Below are 17,634 nucleotides of genomic sequence, written 5' to 3'. Positions count from 1 at the left end.
CTTGTGTAAACACTGTCGAAAAAAAGTCATTTAGCATATTGACTTTTTTCTCATCCTCCTCCACCATTTCACCCAGACTATTTTTAAGGGGGCCAACATTATCATTTTTTAGCTTCTTACTATTTATGTAGTTAAAGAATATTTTGGGATTATTTATACTTTCTCTGGCAATGAGTCTCTCTGTCTCAATCTTTGCTGTTTTGATTTGCTTTTTACAGAATTTATTTAATCTTCTGTATTTAGTTAATGCCTCATCGCTACCTACTTGCTTTAATTCTTTAAATGCTTTATTTTTATCTCTTATTGCACCCCTTACAGCTCTATTTAGCCATAGTGGTTTCCTCCTATTTCTAGCATGTTTATTCCCATACGGTATATATTGTGCACAGGTCCTATTCAGAATGCTAATAAACGTCTCCCATTTTCTTTGTGTATTTTTATGTCTCAGGATATCGTCCCAGTTAATTGCACCAAGATAATCTCTCATCCGTTGGAAATTTGCTTTCCTGAGGTTTAGTGTCCTTGTAACCCCTCTACTACACATTTTATTAAAGGATACATGAAAACTTATTCATTTGTGATCACTATTACCCAAGTGACCCCCAACCCTTACATTTGATATGCGGTCTGGCCTGTTGGATAATATTAGGTCTAGCAGTGCCCCCCCTCTTGTTGGGTCCTGAACCAGTTGTGAAAGGTAATTGTCTCTCATAGTTGTCAAAAACCTATTACCTTTGCTGAAACTGCAGGTTTCGGTTCCCCAATGTATTTCAGGATAGTTGAAGTCCCCCATAATAATGACTTCTCCTTGAGTCGCAGCTTCATCTATTTGCTTTATAAGGATATTCTCTGTTGCTTCCATTATTTTTGGAGACTTATAACAAACCCCTATCAGTAATTTATTATTGTATTCAGACCCCTTTAAATTTTTAACTCTGTCTCATTGCATCCATTTGGTAAATTCAAAAAAGTTCTTTTTTTCCCATTAATGTACACTCTGCACCCCATCTTGACTGAAAAAAAACAGAAATGTAGAAAATTTTGCAAATTTATTAAAAAAGAAAATCTTAAATATCACATGGTCATAGGTATTCAGACCCTTTGCTCAGACACTCATATTTAAGTCACATGCTGTCCATTTCTTTGTGATCCTCCATGAGATGGTTCTACTCCTTCATTGAAGTCCAGCTGTGTTTAATTAAACTGAAAGGACTTGGAAAGGCACACACCTGTCTATATAAGACCTCACAGCTCACAGTGCATGTCAGACCAAATGAGAATCATGAGGTCAAAGGAACTGGCCAAGGAGCTCAGAGACAGAATTGTGGCAAGGCACAGATCTAGCCAAGGTTACAAAAGAATTTCTGTAGTACTCAAGGTTCCTAAGAGCTCAGTGGCCTCCATAATCCTGAAATGGAAGAAGTTTGGGACCACCAGAAGTCTTCCTAGACCTGGCCATCCAGCCAAACTGAGCAATCGTGGGACAAGAGCCTTGGTGAGAGAGGTAAAGAAGAACCCCAAGATCACTGTGGCTGATCTCCAAAGATGCAGTAGGGAGATGGGAGAAAATTCCACAAAGTCAACTATCACTGCAGCCCTCCACCAGTCAAGCCTTTATGGCAGAGTGGCCCGACCGAAGCCTCTCCTCAGTGCCAAACATATGAAAGCCCGCATAGAGTTTGCTAAAAAAAACACATGAAGGACTTCCAGACTATGAGAAATAAGATTTTCTGGTCTGATGAGACAAAGATAGAACTTTTTAGTGATAATGCTAAGCGGTATGTGTGGATAAAACCAGGCACTGCTCATCACCTGCCCAATATAATCCCAACAGTGAAACATGGTGGTGGCAGCATCATACTATGGGGGTGTTTTTCAGCTGCAGGGACAGGACGACTGGTTGCAATAGAAGGAAACATGAATGCTGCCAAGTACAGAGAGATCCTGGATGAAAACCTCTTCCAGAATGTTCTGGACCTCAGACTTAGCCTAAGGTTCACCTTCCAACAAGACAATGACCCGAAGCACACAGCTAAAATAACAAACGAGTGGTTTCAGAACAACTCTGTAACCATTCTTAACTGGCCGAGCCAGAGCCCTCACCGAAAACCAATTGAGCATATCTGGAGAGACCTGAAAATGGCTGTCCACGAACGTTCACCGTCCAACCTGACGGAACTGGAGAGGATCTGCAAGGAAGAATGGAAGAGGATCCCCAAATCCAGGTGTGAAAAACTTGTGGCATCATTCCCAATAAGACTCATCATGGCTGTACCAGCTCAAAAGGGTGCTTCTACTCAATACTGAGCAAAGGGTCTGAATGCTTATGACCATGTGATATTTCAGTTTTTCTTTTTGCATAAATTTGAAAATATTTCTACATTTGTTTTTTTTGCAATCAAGATTTGGTGCAGAGTGTACTTTAATGAGTAAAAAATAAACATTTTTGAATTTACCAAATAGCTGCAATGAAAGAGAGTGAAAAATTTAAAGGGTTCTGATTACTTTCTGTACCCTCTGTATGCAAGGACATGTAAGAGGGTGAAGAGGAAGAAGAGCCCAAAAGGTGTTACCTCTCCTGCTCCGTGTCCGGAGCCCTCCTAGCCGGACAGCAGGGTTGCCGGGGGGAAGACTTTCTGGCTTGGACCGACTGCACTATGTGACTGTAAGGGGCAGTGAGGGAATAGAAGGGGCGGTGGACCGGAAACTGTGCAGGCAGAGGACGCAAAAGCAGAGCGCGCCAGATACAGAGCAGAGCCTGCCAGAGACTGAGCAAAGCACACCAGACGGAGAGCAGGCTGCAGAGAACTCCCGTCAGAGGACTGGGACTGTAGGACAAGACGTTGAGAGCGCTGTATGTGAGTATGTGGACTCGGTAGCTTCCGTGACCAGAAGAGACTTCCCCCTGACAGTGCAGAGCCAGTGACCCGAGCGCGTGCAGTCCCGGTGACCGCAGTGACAAGCCGAAGCCCCTGAGTATGGCAGAGAGACTTCCCAGTGTGCGCAATAACGTTCTGGTGGAAAGACCGCCAAGGTATCACATAGAGACTCAGAGCAGGGGAGACTCCAGTCTGCAGCATCTCCCTACTCCCTGCTTTAACCCCTATTCTTCATCCAGAAGAGAGACTACAGAGACTCCAAGCGCCGCTGTTGTCAGTGCCAACTTGGGAGAAGGAGACCCTTCAATCAAGCTTTCCCCGGACTGATAAGTTATAATAATCCCAGTTTAACCGTTTCAACTCTGCATAACTGTTTAATAGCTTTCTTTAGTCTATTTTGTTGTTTTACTGTTTACTCTGTCACAATTAACCCCCCACTACTTCTCCCTGCGTGGAGAGAAAAGTCCCTGTAAATAAACCTTTAACTCTTGGTCTGTCTCGGATCCGTAGCGACATCCTCAGCACCTGCAGCATATTACAGACATTTCATATAACAGTTTTTTTTGCTGAACGTCTATCTATTAATGCATGAAAGGGTAAGGAAATATAAGTAGAAGCAAATATAAGAAATTTTGCAATCTATTTTATCGGAATAAAATATTTCTTTCTCCACTTATAAGCCACATTTCATTGAGCATCAAAAAAACCTTTTGGCCAAAACAATATTGACTGCTAGCATACTGAAGTGTCAGATTACAACGGTCTATTGAAGGGGAAGCATAGGAGGCATTAAAAGGTTAGACCCCAAAAATACAATATCCCTTGGATGGCACATAGTGCGCTGATTGCTGGGGGTCCATCCATTAAGCCCCCAGAATGGGGTTCAGCAGCCCTGCATTGCATGGAGTAGAGGTGCGCTCGCTTGACCTACAAGCATTATCTATGGGGCTTTCAGCAAAAGCTGAGTGCTGTAGTCTTTCTATAGCAGGTCTATTGATAATGCTGAATGGAGCTGAGGTTGAGCATATGCACATCCACTCCATTCAGGACAAGGCAGTAGAGCCTTGATCTTGGAATTCCCTATAATGGATGTTCATTTTTTTTTTTTGGGGGGGGAGGATAACTCTTTAAAAGAGAAAAGCAGTGATCAACACGGACTAATGTTACCACTTTATAGTAAATGTTTTAGCTTCCCTGAAGCTAGATTTTACACTGCTCAGTACCTCTATATAATTATGCCCTCTTGTTGCTGCTGCTTCTGAACTTGTGCTTCTTAGGCCTGTTTCGCACATACCTTTCTTGACGTCAGTTGCAATCCGTGGAAATGGCAGAAAACGGATCCGTTTCCGTTTTGGCACCAACGGGTGCCACCGGACCTTTGTTTTGACGGATCCGGCGAAGTCTGAATTTTAAAGGAACCGCAGCCTGGAAAAGGAGAGAGAGAGAGAAATATATATATATATATATATACACTCACTGGCCACTTTATTAGGTACACCTGTCCAACTGTGTGTTAAGACTTAATTTCTAATCAGCCAATCACATGGCGGCAACTCAGTGCATTTAGGCATGTAGACATGGTCAAGACAATCTCCTGCAGTTCAAACCGAGCATCAGTATGGGGAAGAAAGGTGATTTGAGTGCCTTTGAACGTGGCATGATTGTTGGTGCCAGAAGGGCTGGTCTGAGAATTTCAGAAACTGCTGATCTACTGGGATTTTCACGCACAACCATCTCTAGGGTTTACAGAGAATGGTCTGAAAAAGAAAAAAAAACCAGTGAGCGGCAGTTCTGTGGCCGGAAATGCCATGTTGATGCCAGAGGTCAGAGGATAATGGGCAGACTGGTTCGAGCTGATAGAAAGGCAACAGTGACTCAAATTGCCACCCGTTACAACCAAGGTAGGCAGAAGAGCATCTCTGAACGCACAGTGCGTCGAACTTTGAGGCAGATGGGCTACAGCAGCAGAAGACCACACTGGGTACCACTCCTCTCAGCTAAGAACAGGAAACTGAGGCTACAATTTGCACAAGCTCATCGAAATTGGACAGTAGAAGATTGGAAAAACGTTGCCTGGTCTGATGAGTCTCGATTTCTGCTGCGACATTCGGATGGTAGGGTCAGAATTTGGCGTAAACAACATGAAAGCATGGATCCATCCTGCCTTGTATCAACGGTTCAGGCTGGTGGTGGTGGTGTCATGGTGTGGGGAATTTTTTCTGGGCACTCTTTGGGCCCCTTGGTACCAATTGAGCATCGTTGCAACGCCACAGCCTACCTGAGTATTGTTGCTGACCATGTCCATCCCTTTATGACCACAATGTACCCAACATCTGATGGCTACTTTCAGCAGGATAATGCGCCATGTCATAAAGCTCGAATCATCTCAGATTGGTTTCTTGAACATGACAATGAGTTTACTGTACTCAAATGGCCTCCTCAGTCACCAGATCTCAATCCAATAGAGCATCTTTGGGATGTGGTGGAACGGGAGATTCGCATCAGGGATGTGCAGCCGACAAATCTGCGCCAACTGTGTGATGCCATCATGTCAATATGGTCCAAAATCTCTGAGGAATGCTTCCAGCACCTTGTTGAATCTCTGCCACGAAGAATTGAGGCAGTTCTGAAGGCAAAAGGGGGTCCAACCCCTTACTAGCATGGTGTACCTAATAAAGTGGCCAGTGAGTGTGTATATATATATATATATATATATATATATATATATATATATTCCGGAACAGCATTTCATGGTTAAAAATGGTCCCGGAGCAAAGCTTTCGGGCTTGCGCACTTCAAAATAGCGGACTGTCAACACAAAACAACGTTGCAGAGTCCGTCTCATCCGCCCGGGACACGGTAAAATATTGGCAGATCCGTCAAAAAACGGATGTGACGGATGACCGTCAGTCAAGATCCGCCACTAATGTAAGTCTATGGGGGGAAAAACGGATCCGCCCTTTTATTGGCGGATTCGTTTTTTCCGAAAATTCGTGGATTTTGACTGACGTCAAAAAACTGAAGTGTGAAACAGGCTTTAGCGTCAGAGAAGCTGAAATCCCTAATGTCCGTATGTGTTGTATATGGGAAATATCTTAGCAGATATGTTTCATTTAATTGTTAAAAGGTAACTGAAAATTTAGAGCCTAGAAAAACTGGTAGAAATTGCAGGATGCAAGACCAGAAATAGTATTATCGTGCATTTTATAAATGTAAAATGATAAAGCAAAAATTTCACATAATGTGTGCTGCACTGTGACCAAAAGACTCTTTCACGGTTTAAAGGGAATCTGTCAGCAGGTTTTCACTATGTAATCTGAAGACAGCAGGAGATCGAGTCTCAAACACAGAATTCAGGGATGCGTCACTTGTCAAAGTGAGTGCTGTAGTTTAATAACTGTGAAGGATTTATCACTAAGAGATTAACATTGCCGAATAGTCTGGCAACGCCCACTCCTGTGATAAGCAGCACACTGTCTATACACTTTGTACATGGAGAGCCTGTTGTGGGTGGGCACAACTTTTCTCAGCTCTGCTTCACTCTAAAGCTAAAAACTCTGTCAGAACGGCAGAACTCCATAATCTAAGTGATACATCGTTGGATTCATCTTCTCTTTGCCTACATTATGCTGCTCTCAGATGAGGTAACAAAAACCTGCTGACAGATTCCCTTTAAGTGCTTTAAGAACACAGCAGTCAGGATACCCCATGGAGTATTACTTTTTATAGTATGTCCTTACGTATAATGATGAATTTTAGAATTTTTAAATAAGTAAATTAATTTAAGATTAAGCAAGTGTGTATATAATATAAAAACTGATGAATGCATGCTTAGTGGGAGCAATAATATCTCAAAGCATAATTTTATTACTGAACATTTTCAATGGTCCATTGAGCTCTTAATTCCTCTATGTCCCAAAGTGTTATTCAAGGCTCAGATCTGTTAATACATGAGGATAACTAAGGCTCAAAAGCCCATAGCCTTTTCCCGCTTGTTCACATTTTAAGTAATAAAGATTACCAAAATATGATCATTTTAATCAGTTGGGGTTATTATGTTTTAGATAAGGCCAGGTTTACAAAGGGATGTTCCGTGCAAGTAAAAGGCTCATACAATATTAAAGTGACATGGCTGTTTTATTACAGAAACAGCACCACTCCTGCGCATGGGCTGTTTCTAGCACTGCAGCTCAGCTCCATTAAAGGGAATCACTTGGTTTTTGCTACCTCAGCTGAAATCAACATTGATGCAGGGGAAGAGACCATGATTCCAGCGATGTATCACATACTGGGCTGCTTGCAGCAGTTTTGATTAAAAATGGTTTATTCTGCTGACAATTTCCCAGTTGTCTCAATGCTGAGCTCTGTATATTCCTGCCCACACCATTGATTGGCAGATTTCTGTATATACTGTGCATAAGCAGAAAGATTCCAATCACTGGTGTGGGTGTGGATTGACTACCTGGCAGCATGCCATGTAGCCTTCTAGTGATAATCTTCTGCTGATAAAACAGTGATTTAAACAAACCTACACTAAGCTGCCCAGAAAGTAACACGCCGCTGGAATCAGGGTATCTGCCCCTACATTATGCTGCTCTCAGATTAGGTAGCAAAAACCTGGTGACAGGTTCCCTTTAAGGGTTGTAATATAACACTTCCTGTGCACAGGTGTGTCAGAGGGGAGCAAAGCAGTCTTGCTTTTCTTATCCTAAACTACCCCTTTAAGAAACGCAGAAAAGTAATATTGTACAACTATGCAGATCAGAATCCATGATATAGGGGTTGCATGTAGCAACTGGTTGGTGCTTTATGCTATACTGTATGGACTAAAACATAAATTTGAATGCGCAGATTGAGCAAACTTTATGGCCACACTGGTCAGACTGACCCAACTTCACGGTTCCTTTGAGGAATTTACAAGGAAGTAATAAATATTTTCTACATTGTAAAACAGTTTGAAGTAAAGATTTGTGCTTAAAATGAAATAAAAGTCTAAAATAAAATAGAAAAAATGACAGCTGGACAGGTGCCAACACTTTAATTACAACATAGTGTTTTCAAAATTCATGACCTAAAATTGTAGTACACATTCCCTCTCTTAGATCAGTTAGGATCACTGATATATTTCAAGAAAGTAAAATGTCAGACTATTACTAGAAACAGTGATTTCAATTCTGATTTTAAGTTCTATCATCACATTCCCAGAGACTCATAAATTTACATTCACTTTGTTAGTATTTGGTAGCTTTTAAATTGCCTAACTTGGATGAAGTGTTTTGGGCAGCCTTCTCACAATAAGTTGTTAGAGTTGTGCTCCACGGTTCAGAGGTAAATTCACCGGGAGAATGTCACTGCGGTGAATTTGAACTGCGGTGACCTTGCCTCTGCACCATGAGACTTTTTCTCACTGTGCTAGCAGTGATCTCACCGGAGGGAGGTCACCGCAGTTCAATTGTCCAGCTGGGAACGTAGCCTCAGTGACCCATGGTAACCTTGATGATGTCACCGCTGCTCACTGAGTATGAGCTCACAGCACACCGTCCAGGTTGAAAACTATTTATCCCCAGACATAGAGAACTACGGACAGGTGAAGAATATTGCTGATGTTTATCTTAGTTTAATTACAGGAGTCAAGGTATTCAGTGGAATGGGAATGAGGTGAGTACAATGGTTTGTTATTTTTAAATAAAACCGTAAAAGTGGGATTTATTTTATTTCTAATAAAGGACTTTATTCTGGCTGTGTCTTTATTTACCATACAGCTATAGGATAAGTAATGATGGGTGGCTTATAGACACCTCTCCATTACTAAGCAGTGAGCTTGATGTCACCGGACAATACAAAAGTGCCATCAACCCCACAAATATGAACCCCACTTGCCACACCGCTACAGGGCAAGTGGGAAGAGCCTGGCAAAGCACCAGAATTGGTGCATCTAATAGATGCCTCTTTTCTGGGCAGCTGCGGGCTGCTATTTTTAGGCTGCGGGGGGCAATATCCATCGCCCCTTACCAGCCTGGGAATACCAGCCCCCAGCTGTCTTCTTTAGCAAGGCTGTTTATCAAAAATGGGGATCATACGCCATTTTTTAAAATTATTTAAATAATTTAAAAAACAATGTGGGGACCCCTCTATTGATAACCAGCCTTGCTAACACTGCAGCTGTCAGTTTTGCCTGGCTGGTTATCAAAAATACAGGGGAATCCACACCGTTTTTTCAAAAAATTTATTTAGCGCACAGGCACCAGCTGATGAACACTCCCATCAGCCACCACCTGCTCTCACTGTTATTAGCTGACTCCAGTGACCGGAAGTAAATGTTATAGCTTTGATAACAGCTGCGGGCTGTCTGACCGGTCGTAATGATCTTACCGGTGATCAGAATTACTGTTTTTCTGCACTGTCATGCACATGACAGTGTGGCAAACAGCGGATGTTTGGGCCCCCCATTCTAGTGAATGGTGTCAGGGTCCGGGTACTGTCCTGGTACACAAACCCGAACCGTTTTTTAACTGTTTGGCCGAACCCGCTAGACCTGAACATCCAGGGGTCTGCCCATCTCTAATGGTGAATTAAAAAATCTGTTTGTAAAAGTGTGTTGGAAAATTGTGTCATGTACTACATAGTTATCTGAAACAACTTGCTAAAATTATAGTTTGTTGACCTGTAATCTGTGGAACGGAGACATAAGTGTATGTAAACGTATCACTTCAACTGTACACCACAAAAGAAAGCAACACTCCATTATTAAAGTGTACTTCTTAACGTTCTCATATTATGAGTCAAAATGTTATCACATGGTCTCAATGAAGTCATTATTTGTTGCCTCTTACAAGACTTGGTGACAACACCTGTTTGATTAATAACACAATTAAAGTCTAACACGGTATTGTGACATCCCCTGACAAAGCACAGTATGTGAAACGCGCATCGGATGTGGTGGGCATCTCAATACGTTGCTGTTATCTTGACCACTTGGAAGCACTAAGGGTATGTGCACACGTTGCAGAATTTTTTGCACAAAATCCACATCTCTTGACCGAAAACGCAGGGGAAAAAGCTTGCGGATTTCATGCGGAATTGATGCGGATTTCCTGTGGATTGTTATGCGTTTTTGGTGTGTGGATTTGTTAAGCGGTATTGGATTTGTGAAGAGAGAGAGAGAGCGATATTGAGAGATTTATGTGCCAGACTGGAAACTGCTGCTGTGGATCCGCAAAAAGAATTGACATGCTGCGGTAAAGAAAGCGCTGCAAATCTGCACGGATTTTTCCGCAGCATGTGCGCAGCAGTTCTTAGTTTACTATAGACTAACATTGGCTGTGCACTACACTGCGGATTTGATGCAAATCCGCGCATCAAAAAACGCTGCGGATCCGCATCAAAATCCGCAACGTGTGCACATACTCTAACTCTTTTTACTGCTTCTATAAACTGGCTTTTTTTCTACATTCTTAACTCCTGATCTTGTGAATTATTATTTTTTTTACTTTACTCTTGTTTAAGCTTATCTCTATATATACTTATAAAATCCAGATTGAGGTTTCTTTAAATATAAATGCTTTCATATGCTGTGCTCTTTCAGTTACATGGGTTGAAAAAGACCTCGGTCCATCAAGTTCAACCTTTCTCCACCAATTATACATTTTTGTCACTGCATTATCTATAACCCACAATGTTGTGTGCTGAGGATTTACTGCTCTCTTTACTTCCAGGTTTGCAGTAAAGGTCATGGGGAAGAAGACGACCTGGTTTTGTCTGAATGCCTGCTTGAAAAACCGTTAAGCCCTTTACGTAACACGATTATTGATCGGTATGAACAACATGCTGGATTTCATGCAACTTTGCAAAGGACTACCATTTCTCAGTACATAAGTGGTGCCTTGCTGGAGGCTACAGCATTATTGGGGACCAGAAATGGACCTTTGTTTGTTGGGTCAACAGGGAGAACAATGCTGAAAGGTAAGATTGCTGTAGCTGGTAAAACTCTTAAGTCACTCCCATCAAAGTTTTTATCCTCCTAATATATTGCAGTCATCATATTATATAGCAGTATATGTGTAGCTGCAATTGATCATTTTGTCTTTGTTCCCAGATAATAGTTCCCTTTTCTCTGCTCTATGTAGAAACAGGAAGTCTCTTGTCCCTGCATTTATCCTTCCCCTCTTCACCTTCTGACCCAGCTGCTTCCCCGCCAGGGACTTTTGTAGTGACTCCCCAGTCAAGCAGACAAAATTGACCTCCTGCTTCAACATAGAGCTTAGAAGAATTCAGATAGTCAATTATTAATCAAGTGATGTCATAGACCTAATGGAAAATGGAAGGATTAGCTGGGTAGAAAGTCAAAATGAGCAATTGTAAGCACACAGTGTTGTAATATACGATGAATGCTTCTTTAATTATATATTTGTCAGTTCACTATAGTCACCAATGTGTTATGGGATTTATTCACATTTAACCCCTAATGACCAGGCCAAATTTTTTAAATCTGACGTGTCACTTAATGTAGTAATAACTCTGGAATACTTCAACATATCCCACTGATTTTGAGATTTTTTTTGTGTGACACATTATACTTTATGGTAATGGTACATTTAGGTTGACATGTTTAGAATTTATATATAAAAAATATCAGAAATTTGACAAATTTAAAGAAAATTGCAATTTTCAAACTTTGAATGATTATCCCTGTAAGGCCGGTGTCACACTTGTGAGAAACTTGCACGAGTCTCGCACGTCAATTCCCGGCATTGCCACCGGCACTCTGATCGGAGCATTCAGCTGCATGTATTTCTATGCAGCTGAATGCTCCATTCCCAAGTGCCAGGTATTGACGTGCGAGTTTCTCGCAAGTCAGACTCTGTCCTAATCCAGATAGTCATACCACAGAAAAACTTTAATAAGTAACATTTTGCTCATGTCCGCTTTAAATCAACTCCATTTGTGAAATGTTGCGTTATTTTGTTAACGTTTTAGAAGGTTTAATAATGTAGCAGTAATTTTTAATTTTTTTCAAGGAAATTTGCAAAACTTTTTTTTAGAGACCAATTCAGTTTTGAAGTGACTTAGGGGGTCCTATATATTGGAAACCCCCAAAAGTGATACCATTTTAAAAACGGCACCCCTCAATATATTCAAAATTGCTTTCAGGTAGTTTATTAAACCTTCAGGTGCTTTTCAGGAATTAATGTAAATTGACATGACAGGAATGAGAAAATGTATTTTTACCTCAAGAATATTTTTAACTACTGAACAGGCCGCTATACCCGGCAGACTCCAAGGCCGTTATTTGACCATGAATTTCGATCACAAATATCAGGGCTACACAATCTAAATCTCAGGGTGCCAATGGGGTTAAATAGGGAGGCCCCCACACTCTGTTAACCATCTAGACCAGTGGTCCCCAACCTTTCTTACCTTGAGAGCCACATTCAGCTTAGAGAGAGGGTCGTGAGCCACATTCAGCACTGAGAGAGGGGCGCGAGCCACATGCAGCTCCCACCTCCTTTAAAGTAGTGTCAACCAAAGCCCCCATTACAGGTATAATGATAACCAAAGCTTTTCCACAGAAATAACTCCAAAGCAGTACACTGAGAACCAGGGGTTCCCACGAATACCCCCATTCAGTATTCTCCCATCAAGGACTCCCAACACACTGTCACATCCAGCTTTGAGCACCTCCTCTAGCAGGTAGTACCATCCTCCAGCATACCGTACCTAAAACATCTCTAATCCCCTAAGACCAGTAAATGTGCATACTGATCTGCTCTTCTGTGCAGGGCTACTCACAAAATTCACCATTTTGAGATGTACTCTTCATACCTGTTTGCTAGGCCTGGAGCTAATGCACCAAGCTGGCAGACAGTCGCGAGCCACAATTCATGGGACATGTGGCTCCCGAGCTACAGGTTGGTGACCGCTGATCTAGACGCTGTAGTTACTATTAACAGCAGTATTTAAGGGGTCTTGATCGGGGCCAACACTGATCGTGGCTCATGCCGCAAGTTGTCAGCTATAGTGTACCGCTGATAGCTGCTGGATTCTCACCCATCAGGGGATGCTAGTTTCTTATATCGCAGGTCAGTTTTAAGTCATATTTGTGGTCCCTGAGTGGTAAAGAACTTGTATTTAATTATAAAATGTGCATAAGGCAAGTGGCAACAAAAAGTCTGCATGTTTTTTTTTGTACCTATGCCTGTGATGGCAGAAGCAAAGTTAGAAATTAAAAAATAACAAAAATATAAGTGTGTGTGCTATCTGTCTGCTTTGGCCTGTTTCACACATACGTTTTTCCTGTCAGTTGTCAGCCGCCAAAAAGGCGGAGAACAGATCCGTGTCCGTTAAGACACCAACGGGTGCCACCGGACCGTTGATATGACGGGATCCGCTGATCTAGGAATGTTAAAGGAACCGCGCTTATAAAAAAAAAAAAGGACAGCCGAGGTGCTGGGGGAAGACAAGTGCCGGGTGGACCGCAAGAAGAGAGCGGGGTCGCGGGAAGACATGTACCGGGGGGAGCTCGCGATGTCACGGGAGGTTGAAGCTCGGGTGAGGAGACGACGGGAGCAATGGTCGGAGCTCGGGTGAGGAGACGGCGGGAGCGATGGTCGGAGCTCGGGTGAGGAGGCGGCGGGAGCGATGGTCGGAGATCGGGTGAGGAGATGGCGGGAGCAATGGTCGGAGATCGGGTGAGGAGACGGCGGGAGTGATGGTCGGAGATCGGGTGAGAAGACGGCGGGAGCTATGGTCGGAGATCGGGTGAGGAGACGGCGGGAGCTATGGTCGGAGATCGGGTGAGGAGACGGCGGGAGAGATGGTCGGAGCTCGGGTGAGGAGACGGCGGGAGCGATGGTCGGAGATCGGGTGAGGAGACGGCGGGAGCGATGGTGAGAGAGAGAGATTTTAGTGGCTCCCGGGACAGCAGTAATGGGTTAAAATGCTTCCCGGGGCTATGATTCCGGGCATGCGCGGTTCAAACTGACCGTCCATCAGAGAGAAAAAACGTTGTTGGGTCCGTTTCATCCACCCGGGAGCCGCTAAAATCTTGGCGGATCCATAAACGGGTAGGACGGACGACTGTCAGTCAAGATCCGCCAATAATGTAAGTCTATGGAGAAAAAACTGATCCGCCCCTTTTTTTGGCGGATCCGTTTTTTTTTTAAATTGGCGGATTTTGACTGATGGCAAATAACGGATGTGTGAAACAGGCCTTTGCAGTAGACCTGCCTCTCCATGTTAGACCGGCTAGTCTAAGTTTCCTTCTATTCTAGTCTAAGAAGATGACACTATGTATTGGTAAGGCTACTTTCAGACATCCGGTGTGTGGGGTCCGGCGGCGTGCGGCGAAAAGCCGAGCCACCGGATCCGGCCTGCAGCGGTGACACCGGATGTGTATGCGGCGTCTGATACGGCTCGGACAGGATTTAAAGGAGCCGCAGGAGGAAGATACATCAGGGACGAGACAGCCGCCGAAGGGTAATAGGGGAGGGGAAGGGAGAGGGGAAGGGGTGGCGGCTAGAGAGAGAGAGACACATGTGGGGTTGACACTCAGTGTCAGGGCGACAGAGAGAGAGATCTCGCTCTCTCGCCTGGACACTGTGAGTGTTAACCCACAAGTGCCCGGCGAGAGAGATCTCTCACAAGTGTCCGGGTGAGAGAGAGAGATCTCTCTCTTGCCGGGCACTTGTGGGGTTAACATTCATAGTGTCCGGGCATGCGCTCTGTAAAAAGCCGTTCCGGCGCTGCAAAAAAACGTTGCAGGGAGCGTCTTTTGCAGACGCCAGACAGGCATTTTTTGCCGTATCCAAAAGCCGGACACGCCGCATGGCCATCAGGCGCAATGCGGCGATAATGCTAGTCTATGGGATAAAAGCCGGATCTTGTGGCAACCGGCGCCGGATCCGGCTTTTACATTTTTCGCCGTGTCGCGCCTGATGCTAAAAAACTGATGTCTGAAAGTAGCCTAAGAGAAATGAGTCAGGCAGCAGGGCAATGTACAGGAACAAGTTATGTAATCTATGAATGGACAGGGAGGCTTGGCAAAACATTGTGATACAGATTGGGGTTTTATCCCCATTTATTCTCTTGCTTCTCTGGAAAACCCAGAAAACTTTCCATGAAATATGCGATACATAGTCATATAACCAAGAGTTTTTTCCATGTACTGTTCAGTACATATTCATAGAATGTAAAAAATAGGTGATTTTTTTCTTTCTTTTTTTTTATTAACTTATAATATAGGGCAGCACGGTGGCTCAGTGGATAGCACTGGGTTTGAATCCCACCAAGGACAACATCTGCAAGGAGTCTGTATGTTCTCCTCGTGTTTGTGTGGGTTTCCTCCTGGTACTCCGGTTTCCTCCCACGTTCCAAAGACATACTGATAGGGAATTTAGATTGTGAGCCCCATCGGGGACAGTGATGATAATGTGTGCAAACTGTAAAGCGCTGCGGAATATGTTAACGCTATACAAAAATAAAGATTATTATTATTACATTTCACAGTGTGATTCAATACAACATTATTGCTAAATTGTCGATTGCACCGTACAATTTAAAATGAAAATTTCCGGTAATCTTTTGTGAAATTTTATGATGTCACATTTCATCCTCTAAGTAAAGAGAGAGCAATGTTAACAAAACCATTAAAAAGGAAATCCAATTAAATATTTCAGTTGGGAAAGAGCCTCCCGATCATTGCAGCAGTCAGTGTTTGTTTACAGCGAGATCTTTCCAACCGGCCAAATAACTTCCAGGCATCCCATTCATAAAAGAATGCACTTCAGTCTTTCCTGCTCCAGAATTCCTTATATGTTTCTACAAAGCTTTAGACTTCATAAGAAATAGTCATTTACTTTTGAACCTCTTATTAAAGCATTAATGAAAACAATTAAAAAAAAAATAGCAAGTAAGAACGTAACTACTACTGTAATGCACATTTGCAATTTTAAGTGAATATACGACTGTCATCTGTGGTATACTTTTTTGTTTTATGCATTCATTTTTGTGTTCTAAACATATATTATCTTTGAATACAACCAAGTAATTGATAACAAAAATGTGGCTATGCTATACTATCACAGCGATCTAAATGGATATAGTTAATTAAATGTAAAGACAATATTAACAAAAAATGGTTGAGATGAGCAAATTGAACTCATTAAAAAATTTACCCAAAAATTTGAATTTGCCAAAATTCGAATTTTTCTAGACTCTATTCTTATGAATCCAGCAAAATGGCATTTGCTGTATTTTTTGCGCACCAAGGAAATCACTAAAATAGAAAAACAACAACTTTGTACTAACCTTTCCTTACCTGTTCTTACACCGCCTGACATTCATCCACTCAATGCCTACTTTTATTCCCCATTGACTTACATTGGGGTCGGGTTTCGGACGAAACTCCGACTTTTTTTGCCCTAGTCAGACCAGTTTTATCCGACTCAAATTTTGTTTGTCTGGTTTCACGAAACCCGATCCGACCAAAGTTGCTCAACTCTAGTCTCAGGTACTGAGACCCCCACCAATCGTGTGACATTCAGTGGAGTACCGAGTAGTAATGCCTGTAAGTCGGGTACATGCCCGCTAAGGTCACTGACTTCAGCAGTCTCATGATGGTATCCTGTAATCCACTGGCAGACACAGACAGAATTGGGCCCCTGCGCAAGAACAATATATGGGCCCTTTGCAGTCCAATAGCTCATCATAACACACAATTCCACCTGCTTTGGAGGTAAAAATGGGCCCCCGTACCTCTTTGCCCCCTGTGCGGCTGCACATTTGACATCAATGATATGTCCGCACCTGCTGTAATCAAAGACAGACATGGACTGCCAGGGCATCTGTGCTGGATCAGCAAAGGATTGAAGCAATGACTACTGGTTTTTGTTTCTTACAGTTTTTGCCGCTGTCAGAATAAGGCTAGTTTCACACTAGCGTTAGGAGGCGCAGGGCCGCCGCTAAGCTCCGCCCCTGGCCGCGCCTCCTCCAGTCAGTTCCTCCTCTGGGCGCATGACACTGCATGCGACCAGCGTACCCCATATTTAGCGTTGGTATGCTGGCCGTGCGCTAGTATGGTTTTGCCGGTGTATACGCCCATTTTGTGCTGCGCTGAGCACACAAAAATGCAACATGGTGCATTTGGCCCACGTCGGCGCAGCGCAAAAAGGGCGCATGAGCCGGCAAAACCATACCAGCGCATGGCCAGTGTACCCAACGCTAAATATAGGTTCTGCTGGTCGCATGCAACGTCTTGCACCCAGAAGAGTTTAGCGTTGGGTACGCTGGCCGTGCGTTGGTATGGTTTTGCCGGTGTATACGCCCTTTTTGCGCTGCGCCGAGCGCACAAAAATGCAACATGGTGCATTTGGCGCACGTCGGCGCAGCGCAAAAAAGGCGCAGGAGCCAGCAAAACCATACCAGCGCACGGCCAGTGTATCCAACGCTAAATATAGGTTCCTCTGGTCGCATGCAGCGTCATGCACCCAGAGGAGAAGCTGACCGGAGGAGGCGCGGCCGGGGCAGAGCTTAGCAGCGGCCCTGCACTGCGCCTCCTAAAGCTAGTGTGAAACTAGCCTAACTTCTTTTCTGCCAACCCGATGATACCTGCGCCAAACCAGTAGTTGTGCCTATATAACAAATATCAAAAGATGTTTGCAGTGTGCTACTTGATTTGTTTTGTGCCTATATAACAAAGCCAAGATTTATTTATTTTACCCACTTATATAGCCCCATCATATTCCACAGCACTTTACAG

The 17,634-nt window shown here is 43.3% G+C and overlaps 1 protein-coding gene across 1 annotated transcript in view; it reads left to right on the top strand.

The window, feature by feature from the left end:
- The window catches only part of PLCE1 (phospholipase C epsilon 1), a 579,770-nt gene that overhangs the window by 296,307 nt on the left and 265,829 nt on the right, over positions 1-17,634 (top strand). The window contains exon 3 of the mRNA XM_073548121.1: positions 10,595-10,841. Coding sequence (XP_073404222.1) covers positions 10,595-10,841 — 247 coding nt within the window. The remainder of the gene's footprint in view (positions 1-10,594; positions 10,842-17,634) is intronic.

This window comes from Dendrobates tinctorius, unplaced genomic scaffold (genome assembly GCF_039654945.1).
Source record: "Dendrobates tinctorius isolate UK_male_01 unplaced genomic scaffold, ASM3965494v1 ptg000156l, whole genome shotgun sequence".
Lineage (NCBI taxonomy): Eukaryota > Metazoa > Chordata > Amphibia > Anura > Dendrobatidae > Dendrobates > Dendrobates tinctorius.
Note: the sequence above shows the minus strand (reverse complement) of the source record. Positions and strands in the feature narration are given on the sequence as shown.